The sequence below is a fragment of the Parus major genome, chromosome 3, assembly GCF_001522545.3.
Source record: "Parus major isolate Abel chromosome 3, Parus_major1.1, whole genome shotgun sequence".
NCBI lineage: Eukaryota > Metazoa > Chordata > Aves > Passeriformes > Paridae > Parus > Parus major.
This window is the reverse complement of record NC_031770.1, coordinates 100,748,359-100,760,858: the sequence shown is the minus strand read 5'-3', so window position 1 is coordinate 100,760,858 and position 12,500 is coordinate 100,748,359. Positions and strand designations below refer to the sequence as shown.

The window sequence follows — 12,500 nt, the reverse complement described above, 5'->3', positions numbered from 1 at the left end:
TACCAAGCGTGATAAAATTGCTGTTTGGCTCAGATTATGTATTTTATGACTCAGAATTTGTTTTCTGAATATAAGTCACATCTCTTGCTATGAATACGCATTTTCAAAAGAAGACGTGCAGAGTTTCCATTCAGTAAATTTGCTGGATTGGCAGGTATGCATCTCAAAAGAAATCCAGTGGAATATGAAACTACCAGAAGTTTAATAAGCATTTGAATGATCACATAAAGCTTAATGTATTTAGTCATCTTACTCCTTGATCCATGTCATACCATTCACAGCAAGCATGCCCATGCCGCTAAATTGGGTGGAGCTGTTGACTCCCTCAGGGATAGAGAGGCCCTGCAGAGGGACCTGGACCAGTCACAGGGATGGGCAATCACCAACTGCATGGGGTTAAAAAAGGGAATGTTCTGGATTCTGTACCTGGGGCAACCCTGGATTTACAGACAGACTGGGGAATGAGAGGCTGGAGAGCAGCCCCACAGAAAGGGACCTGGGGGTCCTTGGGGCCGATGGCAAGTTGAACAGGAGCCAGCAGTGCCCTGGCAGCCAGGAGGATCAACCCAGCCCTGGGGACATCAGCCCCAGCATCACCAGTCGGGCCAGGGAGGGGATTGTCCTGCTCTGCTCTGGGCTGGGGCAGTTTTGGGTGCCACAATACAAGACATTAAACTGTTAGAGAGTGTCCAAGGGAGGCCATGAGGATGATGAAGGGCCCTGAGGGGAAGCCATGTGAGGAGCGGCTGAGGTCATTTGGTCTGTTCAGCCTGGAGGAGACTGAGGGGAGACCTCACTGCAGTTACAACCTCATTGCGATGGGAAAAGCAGGGGCAGGCACTGATCTCTGCTCTGTGGTGACAGTGACAGGATCTGAGGGAATGGCCTGAAGTTGTGTCAGGTAGGTTTAGGTTAGATATTAGGAAAAGGTTCTTCCCCGAGAGGATGTTTGGCACTGGGACAAGGCTCTGCAGGGCAGTGGTCACAGCAGCAAGTAGAGTTTGCAAAGCATTTGTCCAGTGCTCTCAGGTACATGGTGTGACTCCTGGGGATGGTCCTGGGCAGGGATGCAAGTTGGACTCGATGATCCTTGTGGGTCTCTTGTGGGACTCACCATATTGTGTGAGTCTCAGCATTGACCATCAGTAGCATTACTGAATACAAGTATAAAGGGAGAAGTCTGAATAAGAGACCAAGGCTTGCCTTAGTGACTCAGAGCTTAGTGTGATGGAATATATTCTTCTAGGCTGTTTTTCTTTAAGGGGTAAATTTAGAAAAGACTGAGCAAGTACAGCCCGGCAGCTCCTTGTCCCAGGCAAAGACAGGTGTCTGTGCAGTACATCACATTTGGAGTATTTAATGTTTCCTCATCTTCAAATAATATTTAGGCTTTTAGGCTCACAGCTGCTGAAACTATGCTACTAAATATGTGGATCATCTTAGTTATTAAATTGTTACAGTTATCATTAAAGTTCAAAACACACAAAAAAAATATGACTTACATTCTCTCAGTTTAGTATTTAGCTGATGTGCTCCTTTGACAATTGCTCTCAAATTGTTGGAGTGAAACAGAGAGAAGCTCTTAAAAGATGGATACCATTTTCAGTGTAACTACCATACAATATCCAGAGTCCCTAGTGTAAAGTGCCTTGGAAAATGTTCCATCTTGGATGGGCCTCGTTGGGAAGTGGTTGTGACAAGCAACCTAAATTCTCAGAAATGACAGAAAGGGAAAGGGAAATTATGATTTGATTTATAATAGAATTTGTAGGTTGAAATACTTTTTGATGCATAAATGAAGAAAATGAACAACATTGAGGAAAATAGCTTGCATATGGGACATGTTGTTTGGTTGTTTAACTAAGGGACAATGTAAAGGTCTGGAAGTGCACAGTAGATTTGTTGAGGGATGCTTTTGTTTTTATTTTAGAAGGTATTTTCTGGCCAGTTTTGTCTTGAAATTGTGTGATGCTAAATTTATACTGTATTATCAAATATAGGAAACCAGATGAATGACAGAAAGTTAATTTGCTAAACTCTAATTGTGTATAAAATATTGTATAAAATTTTGAAGCTTTTTGCAACAGAAGCAACTGAAGCATTGTTGAAGTCTGGTATGTACTGTTATTTCTGCTTTATTTTGTTCTACTTTTCTGATTGCATTATTGAGTTACAGAATTGTCAGAGGTGTCTGTCAACATTTCTTCCTTTGTTTTGCAGTATTTCAGTAAGCACAAATATATTAGTCCCACAGAGAGCTGTCATTGCTCTGTTATTTTTTCAGTAAAGCTCCTGGTTGTAATGGTGATTCAGTACCTGCCTTGTCTAACAAATGTTGCATTTTAACCAGTATTCCACATTTTTAAAATTTGTTCTTTCAAGTTTCCAAGGAGGTGTTTCCAACAGGGAATTCATTTGTTATGGAAGTGTGGTTTTCATTTTGCATTTGACATAAAATTTTCATAAATTTTATTGTGAATGATGATGTTAGTATCTTCAGAGATCATGCTGAGAGAATTTGCTTTTTATTTCAGTGTATAAAAGAATTATGTTTGCTGCTGCTTAACCAGTCCCTCCTGCTGCCATCCCTGAAACTGCTGGTAGAAAGCAAAGACCAAGACCTTCACGCTGTGGCACTGGAGCAGATAACAGCTGTTGCTAAGGTAGGAACAGTTGAATGAACCACCTTTCAGAGGCTGAGATAATAAGTTAGCTCTTTCATCTTCATGTAGTAAGCAGAGATTACTGAGACACTTAGCATTATTAAGGTTTTCCACAGCTATTGTGTCCACGGTGACCATTAACACAGGGCTGGTACGAGCTTTTATACATACTCGAGGTGATTAAGCCTCATAGCACTTCCTTTAAATTACTCAGTATGCTGTTTTAAGTCAGTGTGGTGGAACAGAAACTATTCTGATATATGAAGTAGATTGTTACCTCTGTGTTCATATTCCCTTGCTTTGGGGTTTTTTAAGTGATAATAGTATATCAGATGACTTGACTTGTTTCTGACAAATGTGGTATCTGTTTATATACACTTAGAGAGCTCTTAGGTCACCGTTTTTGTTTTGATGGTATCTTTGGGGGCTTTCATGCCATTCTAAACAAACTTGATTCCATACTGTAGCAAAGTTTCTGTAGAAGAAGCCTAAATACTGTTTTTAATTTGGACAAGAACTGAAAGACATTAATGCATGTTTGTCAACTGCTATATAACACTACATTACGGCCTTTTCCCTCTGTATTGCTTTTCAGCAAATAAGAAGGAACACCTAAAAAGAGGAAAGTTAGTCTCCTAGGCAAAAACATTATATCATATATATTTTGTCTTTTAGCTGAAAACTTAGCTGAGTTTAAAATTTTTTGAAGCTCTGAACTTGTGCATGTGCAACCCAACTTCCTTGGGTTTTATATTACCTGTGGTCTGAAGTCTAACATTCTGTTGCAAAAGAGAAGGAACCAGTTTTCTCTGACCTATTCATGGAAGAGAATGGCTTTTTCCTCTGACTGAATTAACTGCACTGATAATTTTCAGAATTACAATACTTAGGTAGGAAAACTTCGTCTTCAGTATTTCCTAATTCTGCACCATATCTTAGGGAGCTTTTGGTTGTGTATACGATACAAAATAATAATAATTTGTTATATTTTCCATGTGGTACTACACAATGAAACTACCCACATGAAAACAAATGAAACAATGTGTCCTGTTAAATAAATATTCCCCTTTTAAATATAAAAGCTTTAAAAATGTGATTTGTAGGAATTTAGATTGAAATTATAACTGCCTTCTAGGGATACCCTCTATACTGGTTGCCACAGAGTTTTCAGGTTCTTTGGTTGTAACAAAATGTACAACCAGTACATAAGAATAAATCCTATCCCCTACTTTTACACCATTCTCTCTTACCTAGGAAAGATATTCTCCATCTTGCTCTTCCCAGAATTCTCCCTTAAGTCTCTCTTCCTCATGAACTGTGTTTTTCTTTCTTATGCATGTTTTATTCTGGAAGCTTTCTCTTTTAGCATCCTTTGAAAAGTTTGAGAAATGATCCATCTCCCTTCCAGTACTGGTGAAGCCAGAGAAGCAATGGATCTGGAAGCATAGGCTCCATTTCACATATTGCTGATTTTCTTTCCAAAGGACTTCATTACCAAAATGGAAGAAGCACCAGCTTTTTTAACATGTTCTCTATGAAGATTTGAAACAGTAGAATGGAAGGTAGCAGGACATATTAATATGTAACTTATATGTGCTTCTACCAAAATTCTAATGGCATTGTTTGCACCCAGTTTGAATTTTGTTTGCTACTTGAGTTTGGTATCTAAGCTAAGAACACACAGGTATTCCTGTTCCCTTTTTTTTATACCAATAAACAAAAAAAGTTCTGTTTTTTACAAAATAATTGCAGAAATATTAACCACCAAAACAATAGTACATTGTTTTCTTCTACCACCTGCAATTTTAGATTTTATTTCTACAAAGCAAGGCTTTTTGGTAACTTTTAAATAAGATTATCTCATTGAAAGCAAGCACAGATATGATAATCTGATATATGCATGCACTTTCTCATCTCTGTGTTCTTGTTAGCCTTTTAAAATTGACTTTTTTGTTAACAGATGAAAGCTGCTGTATAAGTGACTAATTCTGAAGCTTGTCAGCAGGAATAAGTGTTCGAGTACATTTTATTTAAATTTTTAAAGTGTAGTGCTGTGAGGTAGCACTTTCTGAATGGTTACTAATTGTGTTGCTCTTTAAACTGGCCATTTCTTCCTAGTGTGCTCCAGCCTTCAGTTTCCTACACTCTAGGCTGATTACATTATATTGGAGTTTCAGGGCCAGGAACCTTATTAACTTCTTGATAGTATAAAGCACTTTTTATACCTGTGCATGCCCGAAATAATATTGTTTTGGCTTTCTTATACAGAAGTTAGACTGATAAGCTGTTTCTAATTTTTCCTTTTAAGTTCAATATTAATTAAAGTTCTGTAAGAGTGCTGAATAACCTAGAATTTTCAAAGCAGTTAGCTTTGGTCTAATGTTTTACTTTAAGTCAATGAAGATTAAACTGTTGACTTTATTACATCAGGCATAGAGCTTAGCCAGTATCTTGAATATGACAGTGTTAGAAAAGCAGCAAGTATAGAAGAGTGCTGTGCTAAATGTAAAAGCTGTTCTTATATTGTGTAAGAAATACCTCTTACTCCTTGTTTTATATGCATCTCTTATGATTACATTATTTGCCGTTGTACTGAAAGTGCATATAGTTCTGTTGTTCATTCAGTATAATTTTCTATGCCTACTTTTTGCTTTTTAAAAAACAGTATTCAGACTGTTAATGCTTTTTGTTAAATTCTGAATTAATTTTTCATAGGAAGGCCATTTCTGCTTACATTAAACAGGAAACAGACAAATAACATCTGGCAGAGGGGAATCATAGCTATTGATTCCCTGATCCAGTGCTAACACAGCTCACAAACATGGCTGCAAGAAAAATACAGCACTTGCTTGCTGATAGGATGTATTAGTTAGCCATTTGTTGTGTGTTGCTGACAGCTTTATGGATGCTTACAGTTAAGGATGATGCTGAAGTGCTGATACTAGAAATTGTACAGCTTTTGCCCGTAATAAACCAGCCAAGTTTTTGTGTAAGCTTTTTGGAAATTGCAGACCCCTCTTTTTATTGTATGTCTTTTAATGAACTGCCACTTGTGTTTTCTGAGTAACAGAAATAACTGTTCTTCCCCTATGTTGTGTACTGTGTGAGTAATTTAAAAAAACAGTTTACCTAAATAACCCTATTACTGCCAATAGAGCCCTTAAAAGTCAGATGGGTTTTGAGAGGGATTTCAGCATTATCTTTCATAGATGAAAACTGATTTTTATACATCTGAGAGAACAAGTAAATATTCTATTGCCTGTTGGAACCCATAATGTTAAAACAGCTAACAAGTGGGGGCTTAATATAAGCAGTACAAATACTTGTTCAATCCATACTTTTATAGAAACTGGAACAAGAAAAATGTTGTAGTCTGAAAAAATACCTTGGCTCCATTTACATGTTATAATTACAGTGATGAAGTACTGAATCTACCTTTATAACATGTTGTACTGAAAAATGTACTAAGAGAAATCACAAATTTTTGTGTGGAATAATGGAATTTCTGCTGTTCTCTAGTGTATAGCATTTATGGCTACTCACTTAATGGGTGTTAATCTTTAAAAGAAATAGGTAAATTATAAACTAATGGTGATTATGATAAAATACCTTTCTCTAGTTTATTTTCCCAGGATTTATTATGTCACTGGTTTCTTTTCCCCTTATTTATTTCTTCTATAGATACATACTCCAGGAAGGAATAAAACAGAAAGCCTATTTATCTCATATAGTATTGGAAAAGGGAATACTCTGGGAAACAGCAGTTTCAGTTCTTTACTGCTGTTAGGTCATCAGTAGCTCTTACCTTTCATAACTTGAGGATTTTCTATTGCAGAAGTTATTGGTGATATATTATATATTGCCTGTTGGTAATACCAGAACCTCTGGATACCTGCACAAATAGTGCTGATGGGGAATTGATCTAGTTCCAAACCCTGCGTGGGCAGGGACACCTTCCTCTAGACCAGGCTGCTCAAAGCCCGTCCTGGCCTTGAACATTTCCAGGTTTGGGGCATCCACAACTTTTCTGGACAAACTGTTCCAACCTCACAGTGAAGAATTTCTCCCTAATATCCAATCAAAACCATTTAAAAGTAAGAAGGTTGGTTTAGATCGGATATTTCCTCTTGTCCTATTACTCCATGCTCTCATAAAACATCCCTCTCCAGCTCTCTTGTAGCGAAAGGCTGTTTGTTGTATGATCTCCCTGGAGCCTTTTCTTCTCCAGGCTGAAAACACCAACTCTATCAGCTGGTCTTCATAGGAGAGATGCCCCAGCCCTCCTGAGATTGTCTTCATGACCTTCTCTAGACCCATTCAAACAAGTCTATGTCTTTGTTGTGCTGGAGGCCCCACACTGGACACAGTACCCCCAAGTGCTCTCGTAAGAGCAAAGGTACCACTTGAATGCCTACACTTCAATGTTTGAAAGCAGGTATTAGCCAGTACTTAAATAGGAAATCCAGCAGTTCTCCGTAATGTAATTATCCCCATCAGATCTTTTGCTTGTAACCGTGGACATTGTGTGTGGGCATCATGCTAAATCTACACTGTCAAATTCTGCTGAAGGAAAGGTGGATATGAAAAATGAAAGCTGCTCCCATTTAAACCTTCCAGATTTTACTCAAATGAAAAATTTATCAGCCTTAGCATGGAGTTCTAGATCGGCATAATGATTTTTCTCTAACATATGCACTCTGATTCTGCCATTATTGTGGGTCAAGTTGACTCAGACAATATGGAAAATGGTTGGGTGTTAATTTGAAGGTACCTACACCTCTGAGACCTGCTTAAACTGCAGTCAGCTGCATTCCATATCACTGGAACAGTGATTCTGGTATTAGCAATAGCCTTAGTTTTATGGCCTAGCTAGGGTCTTAGGATAGCAAGGGCTGTGCATCTGCGGCAGATCAGAAGTAAGATCTTGAATTAGCTGTCTGCCCAGAAAAAACAGATGTTTTTAAAACTCAGATAGTAAGGTTGTTTTTTACTTGCTGACTTTTACTGTCTTAGACTCAAGAGTGATTTTGAAAATGAAAATGTTTAGGAGTTTGTATCTACTGTAGACTAATATTTTGTATGTATGGCAACCAAAAATAACTTTTACACATTAAAAAATATTAATGGAAATCAAATTTTGATTTCATCGAAACCATCCTGGCTCAAACAGATGGAAGAATTACAAGTCTAGTAAGGAGTAAGAATAGGGCAGATATGTACAGGCTCATTATCTGAAATATTACTTTCCAAACTTTTGGTTATATATAGCTGTATGTATCTGCTAAGTAATTGCCAGTGGTTTTCTTTCTTGGTTTTGTGCTGTTTAAGGAGAAACTTGGATGAGCTTTTACATTCTGCAGTATTGTTTAACAGAGGATTCAAAAGTGAAAAAACCTATATATTTTTTTATTTTCTTGTAATCTGATCCCACTAGATTAATTTGATGCTTCATATTTTTTTACTTTAGTAATATTTTTTTTAATTAGGCCTTTTATAATTTTAGTGGTGTCTCTATCTGCCCCATACCCTCTAAGCAATCTCTTTTTTAGACTGGAGAGTCACAGTTTTGCTGAGCAATTTCCTGCATAAAAAACTCACTATATTCTCTATGGTGTATTTTTTTAAAAATAAATGCTTTGTGTGTTTGTCTTTTGTATTCTTTTAGTAGATTTTTTTTTTAATTAAAGGCTTGTTGTTCTGATTTAAAATTAATTTTAAATAAATGTAGTCTCAAGCTACATTTACACTGATTTAATTTTAAGAAATCTTACAGTTTTATTTAAACAGAGCTGATCAGTGTATAAGTTGTCTTAATTAAGGTTTCTAAACATGTATCAATTCAGTGACAATCTGTGTAGGCTGTTATTTTTATTTAAACTAATGACTAGAAATGGGCAATTGATACCAAACAAATTGGCATGATTTGGAGCTGTAAAACTGATAGTCAATTGAACTTGCCTATTTTTAAAAGCAATTCTCATTAAACCTTGGTTTCTCTGTGTTCTTTCCACACCTGCTGGACTCTGCATAGATTGACTGAAGAATGGTGGAACAGACCATTAACTGGCCAGTGGCCTTAACTGCATTAAATGCATTCACAGGGTCTGGTTGCCATCATGTGTCTCTGTCCAGTTGCCTGGAGACAACTGAATTACAAAAGTTCCTTACCAGGTCTTCAGACAGTTTGCAAGAAAATGGGAAATGTTAATTTCGTCTGTTTGGGCCTAAGGATGAGCTGTGGGGCACAACCCAGGAGCCTTTTTGTGAGCTGTTTTGTTATGTGTGAAACCAAATTAATCTTATTTCTTCTTGAGTGCAGACAGGTTTCTCTGCTTGTGTGTTGCATGGGCATCTTCATCCCTGTAGTACAGCTTAGGTGGTAAATGGTTTATGCTAGGAAGGGTCTTCTTTCAGATTTGTCTTTCTCAATTTTGTAGATTTTTGGTATATGGAATCACACTAATCTATATAGCACTTTTCCTTTCATGAATAGTAGCCTGAAAACATTTAAATTAAACCTTGCATTTGCTGTCAGTCTCACTACTGTAATTACTATTTGCATTTTATGTTCACAAAATCAAACAGCGAAGCCCTGTGTAAAGTTCCATCTTACAAGTTAAGAACAGAGCACACAGAGCTTCGAGGCAGGAGAGAATATCCCTTCAGTCCCATTTCAGAAGAGATGGCAGCTGTTTGGATAATGGCTTATTGTGCTGCATGGTGTGCTGCAAGATGCCAACACTAGAAATTTTGGAATCAGAATTGTTTAGGTTAGAAAATACTTAAGAAGTCTCACCAAGTCCAGCTGTTAACCCAGCACTGCAAAGTCCTCTCTAAACCAAGTCTCAGCCACTTCCTGGACAGCTTGTTCCAATGCTTGACAACTCTTTCCATAAAGAAATTATTTCCTAATACCCAGTCTAAACGTCCCCTGGCACAGCCTGAGGATGCTTCCTCCTGTCCTGTCATGGACATGTTAATTAGGAGGGTAGGCCGACCTCCTGTAGCCTCCTTTCAGGCAGTTGTAGAGAGCAATAATGTTTCTCCTGAGCCTCCTTTTCTCCAGAATAAACACTCCCGGATTCCTCAGCAGCTCCTCATACGACTCAGTCTTTCGACCCTTCCCCAGCCCATTGCCCTTCTCTGGCACCTCAGTGTCTTTCTTGCAAGTGTGAAGCCCAGAACTGGACACAGGATTTGAGGTGCAGCCTCACCAGTGCCGAATGAAAACTGATCATCATCTAGCCCTCCTTTGGTCCTTTTTTATCCTAGAACCACCGAATAGTTTGGGTTGGAAGGGACCTTAGAGATCATCTTGTTCCAGTCCCTCTGCCATGGACAGGGACACCTTCCACTAGGTCAGGTAGCTCAAAGCCCCATCCAGCCTGACCTTGAAACACTCCCAGGAATGGAACACCTATAGCTTCTCTGGACAGTCTGTGTCAGTGCCTCGCCAACCTCACAGTAAAGAATTTATTACTAATGCCTAATCTAAACCTGTCCTTTTACAGTTTCATCATTCATCCTTGTCCTGTAACCCCATGTCCTTGTAAAAACTCCCTCTCCAGCTCTCTTGTAGCCACTTTTAGGTGCTGGAAGGTGCTGTGAGGTGTCTCTGGGGCCTTAATGTCTCCAGACTTAGTGTCTCCCTCTGTCTTCATAAGAGAGGTGCTCCAGCCCTCTGATCATCCTGATGGCCTCCTCTGCACTCTACTGAAAATGCCCATGTCTTTGTGCTGGGGATCTCAGAGCTGAATGCAGCACTCCAGGTTGGGAGAGCAGAGGGACAGAAACCTCTCCCATGCTGCCCACACAGCATGGGATGCAGCGTAGGATATGATTTCTGGGGTGGATAGGCTTTCTGGGATGTGAGAGCACATGGATGGGTCATGTTGAAATTCTAGTCCACCATCCCCAAGTGCTTCTCCTCAGGGCTGCACTCAATCCATTCTCTGCTCAGCCTGTACTTTTGCTTGGGATTGCACCAACCCAGATGCAGGTCCTTGCACTGGGACTCGCTGAACTTCATGAAGATTTCTCAGGGCCACATCTTAAGCTTGTCAGGGTCCCTCTGCGGGGGGGTCCCTTCCCTTTTTTGGTTATATGTAGTTGTTCAATTGTGCTTTGTTAAGTGGTAAGTTAACACAGCACTGTATTTCAAAGAACCCAGGAAGAACATAACGAAATTAACCAAAATAGAATTTAAAGTATTTTATAGTGTTATTTGTAAAGCAACAGACAAGATTCTCAAGAGAATATTATGCTTTCATATATCAAGTAACCAGATTTTTTTGAGGCATCCAGGGTGTCTCTCAGAGGTAGCAGCTCTGTGTTTCACATCTTTTAATATGTTATATTCTTTTGAAAATCTCATCCTTGCTGTGGGTGCTGATTGAGTCTGTGAATGTCACCTGTCATATTAACATGTAAAATGTAATGTAATATATTAATATAAAGTGACCAAAATTTAATATACTCTGCTCTGACCTTCCTCAGAGTGTCATTCTTGATATGGAGCTAAATGGTGTGATCTGTGCTGCACTGGTACTGAAAACCTGTGAAAAGTCTATAAAGCTGGTGGTGTAATCCCAGGCTGTTAAGCATTCTTATTCCTTAACTTTGTGCAGGTCAAATATTTATATTAATGTGGTAGACTGTTAAAGACATACTTTTACATATTCTGACATATGCAAAGCATTTATCCCTGTGGTTAATCCGTGGGGAATACACCTCTTACTTTGAAGGTCACTCTGTCCAGTCAGAACCGTGTGACATGTTCTGGCTGATGGCTCTATCTGGTAATTAATTTTTAATTACTTTGAATTTTTCTTTCTTTGTAGGTTGATGATTCCACTTGTGATGCTGAAATACTTTCCTTGCTCCTCAACGCCAAGTTGGTGGTGCAGTGCATGTCCACTGCCTTCTGCCCACGCCTTATTGCCCACCTCCTGGCTAACCAGGGACAGGGAGGCTGGAATGTGGAGGAAATTGCACAACAGCTCAAGGAAGCAGGGTTCAGTGCAGAGGCCGGCTCCCTCCTGATGGCTCATCGAGGCACCCACCCTGCACTCAGGACTTTCACTACTGCCCTCCAGGCTGTTCAGCACTGGATCTGAAAATGCTGGATTTATGCATTTGTCTGCATTTTTGCTGGAGATCTTACACAAAAGGGAGAAATTGTTGATCTTGTAAAGTAGCAAAGTGAGTTATTACCTACATTTCATAGAAAACACACAGCACACAGTAAATTCCCATATACTTCTAATTGTTCCAAAAAACTATTGGTGCAGACTGTATCATTCTGTTATATGATTAGCAAAGCATTGAATCTGATCATCCTTGCAGATCAAAGTTAAATGGGTACATTCAGTTACATATAAATGAAACATTAGTAAGGTGGCAGGTTATATACTATTTGTCATAATTTCTGTAAGTAATTTACTCTTGTCATAATGTAAAACTAATGTAAAAATATAATTATAAAGATATATATGGAGCAGAAAAGGTCACAAGAGTGATTTTTGAGAATTTAAAAACCTTAAAATTCAGTATTGTGCAATGTTATCACAGCTTTTGTTTGCAATAAATAAAATATTTTGCATTTAATGTACTGTCTCTTCTTTCAGCCTTTAGACAGATGAATATTTTCTTTCTTCAGCCCCTTTTGCTGAAATTCCTGTCTCTCCTTAATGGTGTTTATTCATGAGAACAAGCTAAAGTCTAAGAGATATTTTTCTGCACTGTTTGGGAAGCCCCATCTCAAATCCTGAACTTTTGTTGATACCTTTTGTGAATGTACTTTCAAAGTATTTACTTATATTTTTCCTGAGTTCTGAA

The 12,500-nt window shown here is 38.5% G+C and overlaps 1 protein-coding gene across 1 annotated transcript in view; it reads left to right on the top strand.

The window, feature by feature from the left end:
* NBAS (NBAS subunit of NRZ tethering complex) overlaps positions 1 to 12,269 on the top strand; it is a 161,769-nt gene extending 149,500 nt beyond the window's left edge. The window contains exons 51-52 of the mRNA XM_015621281.1: positions 2,535 to 2,663; positions 11,504 to 12,269. Of these exons, the coding sequence (XP_015476767.1) occupies positions 2,535 to 2,663; positions 11,504 to 11,779 (405 nt within the window). The 3' untranslated portion in view covers positions 11,780 to 12,269. The remainder of the gene's footprint in view (positions 1 to 2,534; positions 2,664 to 11,503) is intronic.
* The last annotated feature ends 231 nt before the right edge of the window (positions 12,270 to 12,500 follow it).